At 48.0% G+C, this 22,170-nt stretch overlaps 1 protein-coding gene across 1 annotated transcript in view; it reads left to right on the top strand.

Annotated features, from left to right (window-relative positions):
- Positions 1 to 22,170, top strand: part of map3k9 (mitogen-activated protein kinase kinase kinase 9) — a 65,269-nt gene that overhangs the window by 1,068 nt on the left and 42,031 nt on the right. Inside the window, exon 2 of the mRNA XM_036955349.2 lies at positions 18,894 to 19,111. Within this exon, the coding sequence (XP_036811244.2) occupies positions 18,894 to 19,111 (218 nt within the window). The remainder of the gene's footprint in view (positions 1 to 18,893; positions 19,112 to 22,170) is intronic.

Here is a 22,170-nt window from a genome sequence, read left to right on the forward strand (position 1 = left end):
ACTGGCATATTATACTCTCTCTCTGTCAACCAAGGCCTTGGGCCTGCACCAGAGGCTGTAGGTAACTGTCAGTACAACACACCCCGCCTAGCACATCATATCAGGGCCGCTCGGCTCTTCCCTCCCTGGTACGTACAGCTTTTAAGCATCCCTGGTACGTACCGCTATGCTGAGCTAGCCTAATATTTGGTCTAGAGGAGTCTTAACGTTACTCTTTAGTCCAAGGACCTTAAAACATGTTCCGTTTCAAAAGCAAATTGGCTCTGGGTGCCAAAAACGGTCAAAATACCCCATCTAAACGTGAATCGATTCTCAACTGCGGTACGGTTCTAGAAACATAAATCACTCTACTTTTATATCACATCAACAAAAAAAAAAACGCAGATGCTAAATATACACTTACTGTACACGGTTGTAACTGGTCTTAACCGTATACTGCAGCAGACAGTATCTTTCAGTGACCACATGTTTGTGGTGTGTCTTCCGTTTACAACACAGGTGTTCAGAGATGTGTTACAACTCCGTAGACAAGAGTTGTAACATGGAGAAATGGCCTTTGGGAACCTTTAACCCTATTAAGCAGTGTATCAAAATGTAACCTGTAGGGAAGCCTAGTGGTTAGGGGTGGGGGGGGGGGGGGGGGGGCAGGTAGCCTAGTGGTTAGAGGAGGGAGGCAGGTAGTCTAGTGATTAGAGGGGGGGGGGGGGTAGCCTAGTGGTTAGAGGGGGGGCAGGTAGCCTAGTGGTTAGAGGGGGGGCAGGTAGCCTAGTGGTTAGAGGGAGGCAGGTAGTCTAGTAGCCTAGTGGTTGGAGGGGGGAGGCAGGTAGCCTAGTGGTTAGGGGGGGGGGGGGGGCAGGTAGCCTAGTGGTTAGAGGAGGGAGGCAGGTAGTCTAGTGATTAGAGGGGGGGGGGGGGGAGTAGCCTAGTGGTTAGAGGGGGGGCAGGTAGCCTAGTGGTTAGAGGGGGGGCAGGTAGCCTAGTGGTTAGAGGGAGGCAGGTAGTCTAGTAGCCTAGTGGTTAGAGGGGGGAGGCAGGTAGCCTAGTGGTTAGGGGGGGGGGGGGGCAGGTAGCCTAGTGGTTAGAGGGAGGCAGGTAGCCTAATGGTTAGAGGGGGGAGGCAGGTAGCCTAGTGGTTAGTGGGGGAGGCAGGTAGCCTAGTGGTTAGATGGGGGAGGCAGGTAGCCTAGTGGTTAGTGGGGGAGGCAGGTAGCCTAGTGGTTAGAGGGGGGAGGCAGGTAGCCTAGTGGTTAGAGGGGGGAGGCAGGTAGCCTAGTGGTTAGAGGGGGGAGGCAGGTAGCCTAGTGGTTAGAGGGGGGAGGTAGCCTAGTGGTTAGAGGGAGGCAGGTAGTCTAGTGGTTAGAGGGGGGGGGGGGGGCAGGTAGCCTAGTGGTTAGTGGGGGAGGCAGGTAGCCTAGTGGTTAGTGGGGGAGGCAGGTAGCCTAGTGGTTAGTGGGGGAGGCAGGTAGCCTAGTGGTTAAAGGGGGGAGGCAGGTAGCCTAGTGGTTAGAGGAGGGAGAAAGGTAGTCTAGTGATTAGAGAGGGGGGGGGGGGGGGCAGGTAGCCTAGTGGTTAGAGGGGGGGACAGGTAGCCTAGTGGTTAGAGGGAGGCAGGTAGTCTAGTAGCCTAGTGGTTAGAGGGGGAGGCAGGTAGCCTAGTGGTTAGTGGGGGAGGCAGGTAGCCTAGTGGTTAGAGGGGGGAGGCAGGTAGCCTAGTGGTTAGAGGAGGGAGGCAGGTAGTCTAGTGATTAGAGGGGGGGGGAGGGGGGGCAGGTAGCCTAGTGGTTAGAGGGGGGGGGGGGGGGGGGCAGGTAGCCTAGTGGTTAGAGGGAGGCAGGTAGTCTAGTAGCCTAGTGGTTAGAGGGGGAGGCAGGTAGCCTAGTGGTTAGTGGGGGAGGCAGGTAGCCTAGTGGTTAGAGGGGGAGGCAGGTAGCCTAGTGGTTAGAGGAGGGAGGCAGGTAGCCTAGTGGTTAGAGGGGGGGGCAGGTAGCCTAGTGGTTAGTGGGGGAGGCAGGTAGCCTAGTGGTTAGAGGGGGGAGGCAGGTAGCCTAGTGGTTAGAGGGGGGATGCAGGTAGCCTAGTGGTTAGAGGGGGGAGGCAGGTAGCCTAGTGGTTAGAGGGAGGCAGGTAGTCTAGTGGTTAGAGGGGGGGGGGGGGCAGGTAGCTTAGTGGTTAGAGGGGGGGGGGCAGGTAGCCTAGTGGTTAGAGGGAGGCAGGTAGTCTAGTAGCCTAGTGGTTAGAGGGGGGAGGCAGGTAGCCTAGTGGTTAGAGGGGGGGGGGGGGGGGCAGGTAGCCTAGTGGTTAGAGGGAGGCAGGTAGTCTAGTAGCCTAGTGGTTAGAGGGGGAGGCAGGTAGCCTAGTGGTTAGTGGGGGAGGCAGGTAGCCTAGTGGTTAGAGGGGGGAGGCAGGTAGCCTAGTGGTTAGTGGGGGAGGCAGGTAGCCTAGTGGTTAGTGGGGGAGGCAGGTAGCCTAGTGGTTAGAGGGGGGAGGCAGGTAGCCTAGTGGTTAGTGGGGGAGGCAGGTAGCCTAGTGGTTAGAGGGGGGGCAGGTAGCCTAGTGGTTAGAAGGGGGAGGCAGGTAGCCTAGTGGTTAGAGGGGGGAGGCAGGTAGCCTAGTGGTTAGAGGGAGGGGCAGGTAGCCTAGTGGTTAGAGGGGGGGCAGGTAGCCTAGTGGTTAGAGGGGGGAGGCAGGTAGCCTAGTGGTTAGTGGGGGAGGCAGGTAGCCTAGTGGTTAGAGGGGGGAGGCAGGTAGCCTAGTGGTTAGAGGGGGAGGCAGGTATCCTAGTGGTTAGAGGGGGAGGCAGGTATCCTGGTGGTTAGAGGGGGGAGGCAGGTAGCCTAGTGGTTAGAGGGGGAGGCAGGCAGCCTAGTGGTTAGAGTGGGAGGCAGGCAGCCTAGTGGTTAGAGGAGGGAGGTAGCCTAGTGGTTAGAGGGGGGGTGGGGGCAGGTAGCCTAGTGGTTAGAGGGGGGTGGGGGCAGGTAGCCTAGTGGTTAGAGGGGGGGGGGGGGCAGGTAGCCTAGTGGTTAGAGGGGGGGGGGGGGGCAGGTAGCCTAGTGGTTAGAGGGGGGGGGCAGGTAGCCTAGTGGTTAGAGGGAGGCAGGTAGTCTAGTAGCCTAGTGGTTAGAGGGGGGTAGCCTAGTGGTTAGAGGGGGGGGGGGGGGGGGGCAGGTAGCCTAGTGGTTAGAGGGAGGCAGGTAGTCTAGTAGCCTAGTGGTTAGAGGGGGAGGCAGGAAGCCTAGTGGTTAGTGGGGGAGGCAGGTAGCCTAGTGGTTAGAGGGGGGAGGCAGGTAGCCTAGTGGTTAGTGGGGGAGGCAGGTAGCCTAGTGGTTAGAGGGGGGAGGCAGGTAGCCTAGTGGTTAGAGGGGGGAGGCAGGTAGCCTAGTGGTTAGTGGGGAGGCAGGTAGCCTAGTGGTTAGAGGGGGGAGGCAGGTAGCCTAGTGGTTAGAGGGAGGCAGGTAGTCTAGTAGCCTAGTGGTTAGAGGGGGAGGCAGGTAGCCTAGTGGTTAGTGGGGGAGGCAGGTAGCCTAGTGGTTAGAGGGGGGAGGCAGGTAGCCTAGTGGTTAGTGGGGGAGGCAGGTAGCCTAGTGGTTAGAGGGGGGGGGCAGGTAGCCTAGTGGTTAGAGGGGGGAGGCAGGTAGCCTAGTGGTTAGAGGGGGGAGGCAGGTAGCCTAGTGGTTAGAGGGAGGGGCAGGTAGCCTAGTGGTTAGAGGGGGGGCAGGTAGCCTAGTGGTTAGAGGGGGGAGGCAGGTAGCCTAGTGGTTAGTGGGGGAGGCAGGTAGCCTAGTGGTTAGAGGGGGGAGGCAGGTAGCCTAGTGGTTAGAGGGGGAGGCAGGTATCCTAGTGGTTAGAGGGGGAGGCAGGTATCCTGGTGGTTAGAGGGGGGAGGCAGGTAGCCTAGTGGTTAGAGGGGGAGGCAGGCAGCCTAGTGGTTAGAGGGGGAGGCAGGCAGCCTAGTGGTTAGAGGAGGGAGGTAGCCTAGTGGTTAGAGGGGGGGGGGGGGGGGGCAGGTAGCCTAGTGGTTAGAGGGGGGGGGGGGGGGGCAGGTAGCCTAGTGGTTAGAGGGGGGGGGGGGGGCAGGTAGCCTAGTGGTTAGAGGGGGGGGGCAGGTAGCCTAGTGGTTAGAGGGGGGGGGCAGGTAGCCTAGTGGTTAGAGGGAGGCAGGTAGTCTAGGTAGCCTAGTGGTTAGAGGGAGGCAGGTAGTCTAGTAGCCTAGTGGTTAGAGGGGGAGGCAGGAAGCCTAGTGGTTAGTGGGGGAGGCAGGTAGCCTAGTGGTTAGAGGGGGGAGGCAGGTAGCCTAGTGGTTAGTGGGGGAGGCAGGTAGCCTAGTGGTTAGAGGGGGGAGGCAGGTAGCCTAGTGGTTAGAGGGGGGAGGCAGGTAGCCTAGTGGTTAGTGGGGAGGCAGGTAGCCTAGTGGTTAGAGGGGGGAGGCAGGTAGCCTAGTGGTTAGTGGGGGAGGCAGGTAGCCTAGTGGTTAGAGGGGGGAGGCAGGTAGCCTAGTGGTTAGAGGGGGGAGGCAGGTAGCCTAGTGGTTAGTTGGGGAGGCAGGTAGCCTAGTGGTTAGAGGGGGGAGGCAGGTAGCCTAGTGGTTAGTGGGGGAGGCAGGTAGCCTAGTGGTTAGAGGGGGAGGCAGGTATCCTAGTGGTTAGAGGAGGGAGGCAGGCAGCCTAGTGGTTAGAGGAGGGAGGCAGGTAGCCTAGTGGTTAGAGGAGGGAGGCAGGTAGCCTAGTGGTTAGAGGAGGAGGCAGGTAGCCTAGTGGTTAGAGGAGGGAGGCAGGCAGCCTAGTGGTTAGAGGAGGGAGGCAGGTAGCCTAGTGGTTAGAGGAGGGAGGCAGGTAGCCTAGTGGTTAGAGGAGGAGGCAGGTAGTCTAGTGGTTAGAGGGGGGAGGCAGGTAGCCTAGTGGTTAGAGGGGGAGGCAGGTAGCCTAGTGGTTAGTGGGGAGGCAGGTAGCCTAGTGGTTAGAGGGGGGAGGCAGGTAGCCTAGTGGTTAGTGGGGGAGGCAGGTAACCTAGTGGTTAGAGGGGGGAGGCAGGTAGCCTAGTGGTTAGTGGGGGAGGCAGGTAGCCTAGTGGTTAGAGGGGGGAGGCAGGTAGCCTAGTGGTTAGTGGGGGAGGCAGGTAGCCTAGTGGTTAGAGGGGGGAGGCAGGTAGCCTAGTGGTTAGAGGGGGGAGGCAGGTAGCCTAGTGGTTAGAGGGGGGAGGCAGGTAGCCTAGTTGTTAGAGGGGGGAGGCAGGCAGCCTAGTGGTTAGAGGAGGGAGGCAGGTAGCCTAGTGGTTAGAGGAGGGAGGCAGGTAGCCTAGTGGTTAGAGGAGGGAGGCAGGTAGCCTAGTGGTTAGAGGAGGGAGGCAGGTAGCCTAGTGGTTAGAGGGGGGAGGCAGGCAGCCTAGTGGTTAGAGGGGGAGGCAGGTATCCTGGTGGTTAGAGGGGGGAGGCAGGTAGCCTAGTGGTTAGAGGGGGAGGCAGGTAGCCTAGTGGTTAGAGGGGGGAGGCAGGTAGTCTAGTGGTTAGAGGGGGGAGGCAGGTAGCCTAGTGGTTAGAGGGGGAGGCAGGTAGCCTAGTGGTTAGAGGAGGGAGGCAGGTAGCCTAGTGGTTAGAGGGGGAGGCAGGTAGCCTAGTGGTTAGAGGGGGGGCAGGTAGCCTAGTGGTTAGAGGGGGGAGGCAGGTAGCCTAGTGGTTAGAGGGGGGAGGCAGGTAGCCTAGTGGTTAGAGGGGGGAGGCAGGTAGCCTAGTGGTTAGTGGGGGAGGCAGGTAGCCTAGTGGTTAGAGGGGGGAGGCAGGTAGCCTAGTGGTTAGAGGGGGGAGGCAGGTAGCCTAGTGGTTAGAGGGGGAGGCAGGTATCCTAGTGGTTAGAGGGGGAGGCAGGTAGCCTAGTGGTTAGAGGGGGAGGCAGGTATCCTGGTGGTTAGAGGGGGGAGGCAGGTAGCCTAGTGGTTAGAGGGAGGCAGGTAGTCTAGTAGCCTAGTGGTTAGAGGGGGAGGCAGGAAGCCTAGTGGTTAGTGGGGGAGGCAGGTAGCCTAGTGGTTAGAGGGGGGAGGCAGGTAGCCTAGTGGTTAGTGGGGGAGGCAGGTAGCCTAGTGGTTAGAGGGGGGAGGCAGGTAGCCTAGTGGTTAGAGGGGGGAGGCAGGTAGCCTAGTGGTTAGTGGGGAGGCAGGTAGCCTAGTGGTTAGAGGGGGGAGGCAGGTAGCCTAGTGGTTAGTGGGGGAGGCAGGTAGCCTAGTGGTTAGAGGGGGGAGGCAGGTAGCCTAGTGGTTAGTGGGGGAGGCAGGTAGCCTAGTGGTTAGAGGGGGGAGGCAGGTAGCCTAGTGGTTAGTGGGGGAGGCAGGTAGCCTAGTGGTTAGAGGGGGAGGCAGGTATCCTAGTGGTTAGAGGAGGGAGGCAGGCAGCCTAGTGGTTAGAGGAGGGAGGCAGGTAGCCTAGTGGTTAGAGGAGGGAGGCAGGTAGCCTAGTGGTTAGAGGAGGAGGCAGGTAGCCTAGTGGTTAGAGGAGGGAGGCAGGCAGCGTAGTGGTTAGAGGAGGGAGGCAGGTAGCCTAGTGGTTAGAGGAGGGAGGCAGGTAGCCTAGTGGTTAGAGGAGGAGGCAGGTAGTCTAGTGGTTAGAGGGGGGAGGCAGGTAGCCTAGTGGTTAGAGGGGGAGGCAGGTAGCCTAGTGGTTAGTGGGGAGGCAGGTAGCCTAGTGGTTAGAGGGGGGAGGCAGGTAGCCTAGTGGTTAGTGGGGGAGGCAGGTAGCCTAGTGGTTAGAGGGGGGAGGCAGGTAGTCTAGTGGTTAGAGGGGGGAGGCAGGTAGCCTAGTGGTTAGAGGGGGAGGCAGGTAGCCTAGTGGTTAGAGGAGGGAGGCAGGTAGCCTAGTGGTTAGAGGGGGAGGCAGGTAGCCTAGTGGTTAGAGGGGGGGGCAGGTAGCCTAGTGGTTAGAGGGGGGAGGCAGGTAGCCTAGTGGTTAGAGGGGGGAGGCAGGTAGCCTAGTGGTTAGAGGGGGGAGGCAGGTAGCCTAGTGGTTAGTGGGGGAGGCAGGTAGCCTAGTGGTTAGAGGGGGGAGGCAGGTAGCCTAGTGGTTAGAGGGGGAGGCAGGTATCCTAGTGGTTAGAGGGGGAGGCAGGTAGCCTAGTGGTTAGAGGGGGAGGCAGGTATCCTTGTGGTTAGATTGGGGAGGCAGGTAGCCTAGTGGTTAGAGCGTTGGGCCAGTAACCGAAAGGTTGCTAGATTGAATCCCTGAGCTGACAAGGTTAAACATCTGTCGTTCTGCCCCCTGAACAGGCAGTTAACCCACTGGTTCCCCGGTAGGCCGTCATTGCTCTGCCCCTGAACAGACAGTTAACCCACTGTTCCCCGGTAGGCCGTCATTGTTCTGCCCCCTGAACAAGGCAGTTAACCCACTGTTCCCCGGTAGGCCGTCATTGTTCTGCCCCTGAACAGGCAGTTAACCCACTGTTCCCCGGTAGGCCGTCATTGTTCTGCCCCTGAACAAGGCAGTTAACCCACTGTTCCCCGGTAGGCCGTCATTGTTCTGCCCCCTGAACAAGGCAGTTAACCCACTGTTCCCCGGTAGGCCGTCATTGTTCTGCCCCCTGAACAAGGCAGTTAACCCACTGTTCCCCGGTAGGCCGTCATTGTTCTGCCCCCTGAACAAGGCAGTTAACCCACTGCTCCCCGGTAGGCCGTCATTGTTCTGCCCCTGAACAGGCAGTTAACCCACTGTTCCCCGGTAGGCCGTCATTGTTCTGCCCCCTGAACAAGGCAGTTAACCCACTGTTCCCCGGTAGGCCGTCATTGTTCTGCCCCCTGAACAGACAGTTAACCCACTGTTCCCCGGTAGGCCGTCATTGTTCTGCCCCTGAACAAGGCAGTTAACCCACTGATCCCCGGTAGGCCGTCATTGTAAATAAGAATTTGTTCTTAACCGACCTGCCTCGTTAAATAACTGTAAAAAACTTTTGTTTTTAGAAAATTATTTCTCGACAATATAAAAAGATAAGGTCCTTATGCTTCCAAAACCGTACCGCAAAGCGAAGTGTGTTAATGTTCAAGACCAAGCCTTACTGCTCTTAACAAAACTCCTACTGTTACTCTGTGGTCTGTATCTGTCTACTGTTACTCTGTGGTCTGTATCTATCTACTGTTACTATGTATCTGTATACTGTTACTCTGTTGTCTGTATCTATCTACTGTTACTCTGTGGTCTGTATCTATCTACTGTTACTCTATCTATCTACTGTTACTCTGTGGTCTGTATCTGTATACTGTTACTCTGTGGTCTGTATCTGTCTACTGTTACTCTGTGGTCTGTATATGTCTACTGTTACTCTGTGGTCTGTATCTGTATACTGTTACTCTGTGGTCTGTATCTGTATACTGTTACTCTGTGGTCTGTATCTATCTACTGTTACTCTGTGGTCTGTATCTGTCTACTGTTACTCTGTGGTCTGTATCTATCTACTGTTACTCTGTGGTCTGTATCTATCTACTGTTACTCTGTGGTCTGTATCTATCTACTGTTACTCTGTATCTGTATTTTGTTACTCTGTGGTCTGTATCTATCTACTGTTACTCTGTGGTCTGTATCTGTATATTGTTACTCTGTGGTCTGTATCTATCTACTGTTACTCTGTGGTCTGTATCTGTATACTGTTACTCTGTGGTCTGTATCTATCTACTGTTACTCTGTGGTCTGTATCTGTCTACTGTTACTCTGTGGTCTGTATCTATCTACTGTTACTCTGTGGTCTGTATCTATCTACTGTTACTCTGTGGTCTGTATCTGTCTACTGTTACTCTGTGGTCTGTATCTATCTACTGTTACTCTGTGGTCTGTATCTGTCTACTGTGACTCTGTATCTGTATATTGTTACTCTGTGGTCTGTATCTGTCTACTGTGACTCTGTATCTGTATATTGTTACTCTGTGGTCTGTATCTATCTACTGTGACTCTGTATCTATCTACTGTTACTCTGTGGTCTCTATCTATCTACTGTTACTCTGTGGTCTGTATCTGTCTACTGTTACTCTGTGGTCTGTATCTATCTACTGTTACTCTGTGGTCTGTATCTATCTACTGTTACTATGTGGTCTGTATCTGTCTACTGTTACTCTGTGGTCTGTATCTGTATACTGTTACTCTGTGGTCTGTATATGTCTACTGTTACTCTGTGGTCTGTATCTGTATACTGTTACTCTGTGGTCTGTATCTGTCTACTGTTACTCTGTGGTCTGTATCTGTCTACTGTTACTCTGTGGTCTGTATCTATCTACTGTTACTCTGTGGTCTGTATCTATCTACTGTTACTCTGTGGTCTGTATCTGTATACTGTTACTCTGTGGTCTGTATCTATCTATTGTTACTCTGTGGTCTGTATCTATCTACTGTTACTCTGTGGTCTGTATCTGTCTATTGTTACTCTGTGGTCTGTATCTGTCTACTGTTACTCTGTGGTCTGTATCTATCTACTGTTACTCTGTGGTCTGTATATATCTACTGTTACTCTGTATCTATCTACTGTTACTCTGTGGTCTGTATCTGTATACTGTGACTCTGTATCTGTCTACTGTTACTCTGTAGTCTGTATCTGTCTACTGTTACTCTGTGGTCTGTATCTGTCTACTGTTACTCTGTGGTCTGTATATGTCTACTGTTACTCTGTGGTCTGTATCTATCTACTGTTACTCTGTGGTCTGTATCTGTATACTGTTACTCTGTGGTCTGTATCTATCTACTGTTACTCTGTGGTCTGTATCTGTCTACTGTTACTCTGTGGTCTGTATCTGTCTACTGTTACTCTGTGGTCTGTATCTGTCTACTGTTACTCTGTGGTCTGTATATGTCTACTGTTACTCTGTGGTCTGTATCTGTCTACTGTTACTCTGTGGTCTGTATATGTCTACTGTTACTCTGTGGTCTGTATCTATCTACTGTTACTCTGTGGTCTGTATCTATCTACTGTTACTCTGTGGTCTGTATCTGTCTACTGTTACTCTGTGGTCTGTATCTATCTACTGTTACTCTGTGGTCTGTATCTATCTACTGTTACTCTGTGGTCTGTATCTATCTACTGTTACTCTGTATCTGTATATTGTTACTCTGTGGTCTGTATCTATCTACTGTTACTCTGTGGTCTGTATCTATCTACTGTTACTCTGTGGTCTGTATCTATCTACTGTTACTCTGTATCTGTATTTTGTTACTCTGTGGTCTGTATCTATCTACTGTTACTCTGTGGTCTGTATCTGTATATTGTTACTCTGTGGTCTGTATCTATCTACTGTTACTCTGTGGTCTGTATCTGTATACTGTTACTCTGTGGTCTGTATCTATCTACTGTTACTCTGTGGTCTGTATCTGTCTACTGTTACTCTGTGGTCTGTATCTATCTACTGTTACTCTGTGGTCTGTATCTATCTACTGTTACTCTGTGGTCTGTATCTGTCTACTGTTACTCTGTGGTCTGTATCTATCTACTGTTACTCTGTGGTCTGTATCTGTCTACTGTGACTCTGTATCTGTATATTGTTACTCTGTGGTCTGTATCTGTCTACTGTGACTCTGTATCTGTATATTGTTACTCTGTGGTCTGTATCTATCTACTGTGACTCTGTATCTATCTACTGTTACTCTGTGGTCTCTATCTATCTACTGTTACTCTGTGGTCTGTATCTGTCTACTGTTACTCTGTGGTCTGTATCTATCTACTGTTACTCTGTGGTCTGTATCTATCTACTGTTACTCTGTGGTCTGTATCTGTCTACTGTTACTCTGTGGTCTGTATCTGTATACTGTTACTCTGTGGTCTGTATATGTCTACTGTTACTCTGTGGTCTGTATCTGTATACTGTTACTCTGTGGTCTGTATCTGTCTACTGTGACTCTGTATCTGTATATTGTTACTCTGTGGTCTGTATCTGTCTACTGTGACTCTGTATCTGTATATTGTTACTCTGTGGTCTGTATCTATCTACTGTGACTCTGTATCTATCTACTGTTACTCTGTGGTCTCTATCTATCTACTGTTACTCTGTGGTCTGTATCTGTCTACTGTTACTCTGTGGTCTGTATCTATCTACTGTTACTCTGTGGTCTGTATCTATCTACTGTTACTATGTGGTCTGTATCTGTCTACTGTTACTCTGTGGTCTGTATCTGTCTACTGTTACTCTGTGGTCTGTATCTATCTACTGTTACTCTGTGGTCTGTATCTATCTACTGTTACTCTGTGGTCTGTATCTGTATACTGTTACTCTGTGGTCTGTATCTATCTATTGTTACTCTGTGGTCTGTATCTATCTACTGTTACTCTGTGGTCTGTATCTGTCTATTGTTACTCTGTGGTCTGTATCTGTCTACTGTTACTCTGTGGTCTGTATCTATTTACTGTTACTCTGTGGTCTGTATATATCTACTGTTACTCTGTATCTATCTACTGTTACTCTGTGATCTGTATCTGTATACTGTGACTCTGTATCTGTCTACTGTTACTCTGTAGTCTGTATCTGTCTACTGTTACTCTGTGGTCTGTATCTGTCTACTGTTACTCTGTGGTCTGTATATGTCTACTGTTACTCTGTGGTCTGTATCTATCTACTGTTACTCTGTGGTCTGTATCTGTATACTGTTACTCTGTGGTCTGTATCTATCTACTGTTACTCTGTGGTCTGTATCTGTCTACTGTTACTCTGTGGTCTGTATCTGTCTACTGTTACTCTGTGGTCTGTATCTGTCTACTGTTACTCTGTGGTCTGTATATGTCTACTGTTACTCTGTGGTCTGTATCTGTCTACTGTTACTCTGTGGTCTGTATATGTCTACTGTTACTCTGTGGTCTGTATCTATCTACTGTTACTCTGTGGTCTGTATCTATCTACTGTTACTCTGTGGTCTGAATCTGTCTACTGTTACTCTGTGGTCTGTATCTATCTACTGTTACTCTGTGGTCTGTATCTATCTACTGTTACTCTGTGGTCTGTATCTATCTACTGTTACTCTGTATCTGTATATTGTTACTCTGTGGTCTGTATCTATCTACTGTTACTCTGTGGTCTGTATCTATCTACTGTTACTCTGTGGTCTGTATCTATCTACTGTTACTCTGTATCTGTATTTTGTTACTCTGTGGTCTGTATCTATCTACTGTTACTCTGTGGTCTCTATCTGTATATTGTTACTCTGTGGTCTGTATCTATCTACTGTTACTCTGTGGTCTGTATCTGTATACTGTTACTCTGTGGTCTGTATCTATCTACTGTTACTCTGTGGTCTGTATCTGTCTACTGTTACTCTGTGGTCTGTATCTATCTACTGTTACTCTGTGGTCTGTATCTATCTACTGTTACTCTGTGGTCTGTATCTGTCTACTGTTACTCTGTGGTCTGTATCTATCTACTGTTACTCTGTGGTCTGTATCTGTCTACTGTGACTCTGTATCTGTATATTGTTACTCTGTGGTCTGTATCTGTCTACTGTGACTCTGTATCTGTATATTGTTACTCTGTGGTCTGTATCTATCTACTGTGACTCTGTATCTATCTACTGTTACTCTGTGGTCTCTATCTATCTACTGTTACTCTGTGGTCTGTATCTGTCTACTGTTACTCTGTGGTCTGTATCTATCTACTGTTACTCTGTGGTCTGTATCTATCTACTGTTACTCTGTGGTCTGTATCTGTCTACTGTTACTCTGTGGTCTGTATCTGTATACTGTTACTCTGTGGTCTGTATATGTCTACTGTTACTCTGTGGTCTGTATCTGTATACTGTTACTCTGTGGTCTGTATCTGTCTACTGTGACTCTGTATCTGTATATTGTTACTCTGTGGTCTGTATCTATCTACTGTGACTCTGTATCTATCTACTGTTACTCTGTGGTCTCTATCTATCTACTGTTACTCTGTGGTCTGTATCTGTCTACTGTTACTCTGTGGTCTGTATCTATCTACTGTTACTCTGTGGTCTGTATCTATCTACTGTTACTCTGTGGTCTGTATCTGTCTACTGTTACTCTGTGGTCTGTATCTGTATACTGTTACTCTGTGGTCTGTATCTGTCTACTGTTACTCTGTGGTCTGTATCTGTATACTGTTACTCTGTGGTCTGTATATATCTACTGTTACTCTGTGGTCTGTATCTGTCTATTGTTACTCTGTGGTCTGTATCTGTCTACTGTTACTCTGTAGTCTCAGTTCTGAGATGGTTGATAGATGTTGGGGAATGTTCTGAGATGGTTGATAGATGTTGGGGAATGTTCTGAGATGGTTGATAGATGTTGTGGAATGTTCTGAGATGGTTGTTACAGATGTTGGGGAATGTTCTGAGATGGTTGTTACAGATGTTGGGGAATGTTCTGAGATGGTTGATACATGTTGGGGAATGTTCTGAGATGGTTGATAGATGTTGGGGAATGTTCTGAGATGGTTGTTACAGATGTTGTGGAATGTTCTGAGATGGTTGATATATGTTGGGGAATGTTCTGAGATGGTTGATATATGTTGGGGAATGTTCTGAGATGGTTGATAGATGTTGGGGAATGTTCTGAGATGGTTAATAGATGTTGTGGAATGTTCTGAGATGGTTGATAGATGTTGGGGAATGTTCTGAGATGGTTGATATATGTTGGGGAATGTTCTGAGATGGTTGATATATGTTGGGGAATGTTCTGAGATGGTTGATAGATGTTGGGGAATGTTCTGAGATGGTTGATAGATGTTGTGGAATGTTCTGAGATGGTTGATAGATGTTGTGGAATGTTCTGAGATGGTTGATATATGTTGGGGAATGTTCTGAGATGGTTGATAGATGTTGTGGAATGTTCTGAGATGGTTGATAGATGTTGTGGAATGTTCTGAGATGGTTGTTACAGATGTTGTGGAATGTTCTGAGATGGTTGATAGATGTTGGGGAATGTTCTGAGATGGTTGACAGATGTTGTGGAATGTTCTGAGATGGTTGATAGATGTTGGGGAATGTTCTGAGATGGTTGATAGATGTTGGGGAATGTTCTGAGATGGTTGATAGATGTTGGGGAATGTTCTGAGATGGTTGATAGATGTTGGGGAATGTTCTGAGATAGTTGATAGATGTTGGGGAATGTTCTGAGATGGTTGATATATGTTGGGGAATGTTCTGAGATGGTTGTTACAGATGTTGTGGAATGTTCTGAGATGGTTGTTACAGATGTTGGGGAATGTTCTGAGATGGTTGACAGATGTTGGGGAATGTTCTGAGATGGTTGATAGATGTTGGGGAATGTTCTGAGATGGTTGATAGATGTTGTGCACAACATTTTAGTAAATGTTAAGAGAACATTCCTAGGATATTTCATTATTTTTTTTAAATTAAAAAATAAAACATATTTTGTTTTCAAAAACGTTAATTATATTTTTTGGGGACGTTACCATCCTAATGTTAAATAAAACCCTAACTAGAACTTAATGGGAATCTAATGTTCTGGGAATGTTCCCTGTTTGCTGGGTATTCCCTATATAGTGCACTACTTTTAACTAGAGCCCTATGGGACCTGGTCAAAAGTAGTGCACTACATAGGTGATAGGGTACGGTTTGGGACACACACTCCATGTTTCAGAGGCAGCATGGCTCCTGGCCTACTTTCACATCACGTACTGTACAACATCTCTAGTGAAATATTTATCAAGGTCAGTAAGGCTGCTTAGCAGACTGTTAGTGATTCACAATGACAACGTTTACCACCAACATACAGTACCTACATCACCCATAGACTGTGTTGTATGTGGAGAAGTCGTGCGTCAACTAAAGAAAACAGTTGAAGGTCTCTATTTCGATCCGTATCGCAGGAAGTTCAGCTTTTTAATTTTTTATTTATTTTACCTTTATTTAACTAGACAAGTCAGTTAAGAACAAATTCTTATTTTCAATGACGGCCTAGGAACAGTGGGTTAACTGCCTTGTTCAGGGGCAGAACGACAGATTTGTACCTTGTCAGCTCGGGGATTCGAACTTGCAACCTTCGGTTACTAGTCCAACGCTCTAACCACTAGGTTACGATTGAAATTTAAAGGCAGTTTTTCCCTCTTTAGCGGAGGCCCTAAGTCTTCAGAGCCCCAAGTCTTCAGCTTTACAGACTGAATAGAGCCCTAAGTCTACAGCTTTACAGACTGAATAGAGCCCTAAGTCTTCAGCTTTACAGACTGAATAGAGCCCTAAGTCTTCAGCTTTACAGACTGAATAGAGCCCTAAGTCTTCAGCTTTACAGACTGAATAGAGCCCTAAGTCTTCAGCTTTACAGACTGAATAGAGCCCTAAGTCTTCAGCTTTACAGACTGAATAGAGCCCTAAGTCTTCAGCTTTACAGACTGAATAGAGCCCTAAGTCTTCAGCTTTACAGACTGAATAGAGCCCTAAGTCTTCAGCTTTACAGACTGAATAGAGCCCCGAGTCTTCAGCTTTACAGACTGAATAGAGCCCTAAGTTTTCAGCTTTACAGACTGAATAGTGCCCTAAGTCTTCAGCTTTACAGACTGAATAGAGCCCTAAGTCTTCAGCTTTACAGACTGAATAGAGCCCTACGTGTTCAGCTTTACAGACTGAATAGAGCCCTAAGTCTTCTGCTTTACAGACTGAATAGAGCCCTAAGTCTTCAGCTTTACAGACTGAATAGAGCCCTAAGTCTTCAGCTTTACAGACTGAATAGAGCCCTAAGTCTTCAGCTTTACAGACTGAATAGAGCCCTAAGTCTTCAGCTTTACAGACTGAATAGAGCCCTAAGTCTTCAGCTTTACAGACTGAATAGAGCCCTAAGTCTTCAGCTTTACAGACTGAATATAGCCCCAAGTCTTCAGCTTTACAGAATGAATAGAGCCCTAAGTCTCAACCTTCATGATTTCCTGGTGCATTGTAACCTGGGTACCAGTCTGTTTGGGCCATCATGCCACTTGCCACTCCTTGTCACGCCGGCAAGGAGTTGATATGATAGCACAAACATACCTGGAACCAGGCTAGGTGCATTGGTGAGAAAGGTAGATAAATATAAGAGTTTGATTGAAGCTAATTTATGGTTATGAATCATTGAATTATGTTTTTGTATAGAGGACGTCTGTTCATGCCCGTCTGTATAGCCCTTTACATTACCTTTAGTCTCTCATTGCTCTCTCTCTCTGTCCAATATCGTCTCTTGGTATCCCTGTTTCTCTCTCTCTGTCCAATTTCGTCTCTTGGTATCCCTGTTTCTCTCTCTCTGTCCAATATCGTCTCTTGGTATCCCTGTTTCTCTCTCTCTGTCCAATATCGTCTCTTGGTATCCCTGTTTCTCTCTCTCTCTGTCCAATATCGTCTCTTGGTATCTCTCTGTCCAATATCGTCTCTTGGTATCCCTGTTTCTCTCTCTCTCTGTCCAATATTGTTTATTGGTATCCCTGTTTCTCTCTCTCTCTGTCCAATATCGTCTCTTGGTATCCCTATTTATCTTTCTCTGTCCAATATTGCCTCTTGGTATCTCTCTGTCCAATATCGTCTCTTGGTATCCCTGTTTCTCTCTCTCTGTCCAATATCGTCTCTTGGTATCCCTGTTTCTCTCTCTCTCTGTCCAATATCGTCTCTTGGTATCCCTATTTCTCTCTCTCTGTCCAATATTGTCTCTTGGTATCTCTCTGTCCAATATCGTCTCTTGGTATCCCTGTTTCTCTCTCTCTGTCCAATATCGTCTCTTGGTATCCCTGTTTCTCTCTTTCTGTCCAATATTGTCTCTTGGTATCCCTGTTTCTCTCTCTCTGTCCAATATCATCTCTTGGTATCCCTGTTTCTCTCTCTCTGTCCAATATCGTCTCTTGGTATCCCTGTTTCTCTCTCTCTGTCCAATATCGTCTCTTGGTATCCCTGTTTCTCTCTCTGTCTAATATCATCTCTTGGTATCCCTGTTTCTCTCTCTGTCCAATATCGTCTCTTGGTATCCCTGTTTCTCTCTCTCTTTCTGTCCAATATCGTCTCTTGGTATCCCTGTTTCTCTCTCTCTGTCCAATATCGTCTCTTGGTATCCCTGTTTCTCTCTCTCTCTGTCCAATATCGTCTCTTGGTATCCCTGTTTCTCTCTCTTTCTGTCCAATATTGTCTCTTGGTATCTCTCTGTCCAATATCGTCTCTTGGTATCCCTGTTTCTCTCTCTGTCCAATATCGTCTCTTGGTATCCCTGTTTCTCTCTCTCTCTGTCCAATATCGTCTCTTGGTATCCCCTGTTTCTCTCTCTCTGTCCAATATTGTCTCTTGGTATCCCTGTTTCTGTCTCTCTGTCCAATATCGTCTCTTGGTATCCCCTGTTTCTCTTTCTCTGTCCAATATTGTCTCTTGGTATCCCTGTTTCTCCCTCTCTGTCCAATATTGTCTCATGGTTCCCTGTTTCTGTCTCTCTGTCCTACTGTATACTGTACAGCATAGGTCTCTGTTCCTCCTTCTCTCCTTTCAGTTCTAGAGGTTGACTCTCTCTGTCCTATCTATGTTGTATGTAAGTTCTCTGTCCCACCTGTCATCTTCATATCCTTTACCCCCATTCTCTCCTCTCATTGGTGGACAGGAGTGTCTGTTCCATGGAATTAGCAGTTTGAATTCTAGAATGGACATGAACCTTCTTACGATGGGATAAAGGACAGCCATTTTGGTCAGGGAGTTGGTGAACCATGGTCAGCCAGTGCTGTGATGAGATATTGTGTAAAAAAATAATGAATTTGAAGACTTTATCTACACCGTTTGTGTGTTAGCTAGCCTGCCGGTTTTACAGGAATCATTCTACACACGTTTTCCATTAACTGCCAATGTGCCAACATTCCATTGAAACAATGCAGTCCATCCACATCAATACACTGGTTGACATCAGTTGATGACAGGACAGACCCGGGCTGTAAATACAACCAGTACTGATAATGTATTCTATAATAGGAATCACAAGCTTTCCAAGACAACAAAAACAAGTCGGTTTACATATATTTTAGAGGCTTTTTACACCGAAAACTGGTATAAACACCTGTTTAAACTGTATTCATAATTTATGATAATATTGTAGGTTGACAATAGGTTTTATTACACGATTTTTGATGTATTCTTACTTCTGTTCTCCTGCTTAGGTAAAATCAGGATTCTGCCTCCACTGTCATTAACTCCAATTAGACTGGTTTGGATTTCTCCCTGATCAATATGGCTGCCATTACTTTTTAATTTAATAGGGTCTCTGTGGCAAGGTTAATATAACTATATATTCCAAAATCACTTTTTGTTCTGTAGCCTGTTATGTCTACATTATCTTTTTCTGTAACATGTTATATCTGCATTATCTTTTGTCGGTCATTTCTCACTCTCTGTCCTCTTTCGCTGTACCCCTGTTCCCTCTCATACCCTGTTCCCCCTCATACCCTGTTCCCTCTCATACCCTGTTCCTTCAAATACCCTGTACCCTCTCATACCCTGTTCCCTCTCATACCCTGTTCACTCTCATACCCTGTTCCCTCTCATACCCTGTTCCCTCTCATACCCTGTTCACTCTCATACCCTGTTCACTCTCATACCCTGTTCCTTCAAATACCCTGTTCCCTCTCATACCCTGTTCCTTCAAATACCCTGTTCCCTCTCATACCCTGTTCCCTCTCATACCCTGTTCACTCTCATACCCTGTTCCTTCAAATACCCGGTTCCCTCTCATACCCTGTTCACTCTCATACCCTGTTCCCTCTCATACCCTGTTCACCGTCATACCCTGTCCCTTCAAATACCCTGTTCCCTCTCATACCCTGTTCACTCTCATACCCTGTTCCCTCTCATACCCTGTTCACTCTCATACCCTGTTCCCTCTCATACCCTGTTCCCTCTCATACCCTGTTCACTCTCATACCCTGTTCCTTCAAATACCCTGTTCCCTCTCATACCCTGTTCCCTCTCATACCCTGTTCCCTCTCTCCCTCAGTTCTGGAGGTTGACTTCTCGGAGCTGACCCTGGAGGAGATCATCGGGGTGGGTGGTTTTGGGAAGGTGTACCGTGCCATGTGGCGAGGGGCGGAGGTGGCGGTGAAGGCTGCGAGGCGGGACCCCGATGAGGAGGAGGGACAGATCCTAGAGAGCGTTCGTCAGGAGGCCAAGCTGTTTGCAATGCTGCACCACCCCAATATCATGGCCCTACTGGGGGTAAGAATCCTGCTATATCACCCCAATATCATGGCCCTATTGGGGGTAAGAATCCTGCTATATCACCCCAATATCATGGCCCTACTGGGGGTAAGAATCCTGCTATATCACCCCAATATCATGGCCCTACTGGGGGTAAGAATCCTGCTATATCACCCTAATATCATGGCCCTACTGGGGGTAAGAATCCTGCTATTTCACCCCAATATCATGGCCCTACTGGGGGTAAGAATCCTGCTATATCACCCCAATATCATGGCCATAATGGGGGTAAGAATCCTGCTATATCACCCCAATATCATGGCCATAATGGGGGTAAGAATCCTGCTATATCACCCCAACATCATGACCCTACTGGGGGTAAGAATCCTGCTATATCACCCTAATATCATGGCCCTACTGGGGGTAAGAATCCTGCTATTTCACCCCAATGTCATGGCCCTACTGGGGGTACGAATCCTGCTATATCACCCCAATATCATGGCCATAATGGGGGTAAGAATCCTGCTATATCACCCCAACATCATGGCCATAATGGGGGTAAGAATCCTGCTATATCACCCCAACATCATGGCCCTACTGGGGGTAAGAATCCTGCTATATCACCCCAACATCATGGCCCTACTGGGGGTAAGAATCCTGCTATATCACCCCAACATCGTGGCCCTACTGGGGGTAAGAATCCTGCTAGGAATAGGGTGCCATTTGGGATGCAAACCTACGTCTTCTAATCCAGGTGAATGTCTTCTAACCCAGGTGTAATCCAGGTGAATGTCTTCTAATCCAGGTGTAATCCAGGTGAATGTCTTCTAATCCAGGTGAATATCTTCTAACCCAGGTGTAATCCAGGTGAATATCTTCTAACCCAGGTGTAATCCAGGTGTATGTCTTCTAACCCAGGTGTAATCCAGGTGTATGTCTTCTAACCCAGGTGAATGTCTTCTAACCCAGGTGTAATCCAGGGGAATGTCTTCTAACCCAGGTGAATGTCTTCTAACCCAGGTGAATGTCTTCTAACCCAGGTGTAATCCAGGTGAATATCTTCTAACCCAGGTGAATGTCTTCTAACCCAGGTGTAACCCAGGTGAATGTCTTCTAACCCAGGTGAATGTCTTCTAACCCAGGTGTAATCCAGATGAATGTCTTCTAACCCAGGTGTAATCCAGGTGAATGTCTTCTAACCCAGGTGTAATCCAGGTGAATGTCTAATAACCCAGGTGTAATCCAGGTGAATGTCTTCTAATCCAGGTGAAAGTCTTCTAATCAAGGTGTAATCCAGGTGTATGTCTTCTAACCCAGGGCGTAATCCAGGTGTACGTCTTCTAACCCAGGTGTAATCCAGGTGAACGTCTTCTAACCCAGGTGTAATCCAGGTGTACGTCTTCTAATCCAGGTGAATGTATTTTAACCCAGGTGTAATCCAGGTGAATGTCTTTTAACCTAGGTGTAATCCAGGTGAATGTATTTTAACCCAGGTGTAATCCAGGTGAATGTCTTCTAACCCAGGTGAATGTCTTCTAACCCAGGTGTAATCCAGGTGAATGTCTTCTAACCCAGGTGTAATCCAGGTGAATGTCTTCTAACCCAGGTGTAATCCAGGTGAATGTCTTTTAACCCAGGTGTAATCCAGGTGAATGTCTTCTAATCCAGGTGAAAGTCTTCTAATCAAGGTGTAATCCAGGTGTATGTCTTCTAACCCAGGGCGTAATCCAGGTGTACGTCTTCTAACCCAGGTGTAATCCAGGTGAACGTCTTCTAACCCAGGTGTAATCCAGGTGTACGTCTTCTAATCCAGGTGAATGTATTTTAACCCAGGTGTAATCCAGGTGAATGTCTTTTAACCTAGGTGTAATCCAGGTGAATGTATTTTAACCCAGGTGTAATCCAGGTGAATGTCTTCTAACCCAGGTGAATGTCTTCTAACCCAGGTGTAATCCAGGTGAATGTCTTCTAACCCAGGTGTAATCCAGGTGTACGTCTTCTAATCCAGGTGAATGTATTTTAACCCAGGTGTAATCCAGGTGAATGTCTTTTAACCTAGGTGTAATCCAGGTGAATGTATTTTAACCCAGGTGTAATCCAGGTGAATGTCTTTTAACCCAGGTGTAATCCAGGTGAATGTCTTTTAACCCAGGTGTATGTTTAGGTGCACCTTGAGATGCATATATCTGTGTTGGTGAAGACATACAGTGGCTTGTAAGTATTCACCCTCCTTGGCATTTTTCCTATTTTGTTGCCTTACAACCTGGATTTAAATTTGATTTTTTTTGGGGGGGTTGTATCACTTGATTTACACAAGATGCCTACCACTTTGAAGATGCAAAATACTTTTTATTGTGAAACAAACAAGAAATATGACCAAAAAAATCTAATTTGAGCGTGAATAATTATTCACCCCCCCAAAGTCAATACTTTGTAGAGCCACCTTTATTAAGAGCAATTACAGCTGCAAATATCTTGGGATATGTCTTGGCACATCTAGCCACTGGGGATTTTTGCCCATTCTTCAAGGCAAAACTGCTCCAGCTCCTTCAAGTTGGATTGGTTCCGCAGGTGTACAGCCATCTTTAAGTCATACCACAGATTCTCAATTGAATTCAGTTCTTGGCTTTGACTCGGCCATTCCAAGACATTTAAATGTTTCCCCTTAAACCACTCAAGTGTTGCTTTAGCAGTATGCTTAGGGTCATTGTCCTGCTGGAAGGTGAACCTCCATCCCAGTCTCAAATCTCTGGAAGACTGAAACAGGTTTCCCTCAAGAATGTCCCTTTATTTAGCGCCATTCACCATTCCTCCAGTTCTGACCAGTTTCCCTGTTTCCCTGCCGATGAAAAACATCCCCACAACATGATGCTGCCACCACCATGCTTCACTGTGGGGATGGTGTCCTCGGGGTGATGAGAGGTGTTGGGTTCGTCCCTTGATGGCCAAAAAGCTACATTTTTGTCTCATCTGACCAGAGTACCTTCTTCCATATGTTTGGGGAGTCTCCCACATGCTTTTTGGCGAACACCAAACGTGTTTGCTTATTGTTTTCTTTAAGCAATGGCTTTTTTTCT

This window comes from Oncorhynchus mykiss, chromosome 19, assembly GCF_057628025.1.
Source record: "Oncorhynchus mykiss isolate SJ-2025 chromosome 19, ASM5762802v1, whole genome shotgun sequence".
Taxonomy (NCBI): domain Eukaryota; kingdom Metazoa; phylum Chordata; class Actinopteri; order Salmoniformes; family Salmonidae; genus Oncorhynchus; species Oncorhynchus mykiss.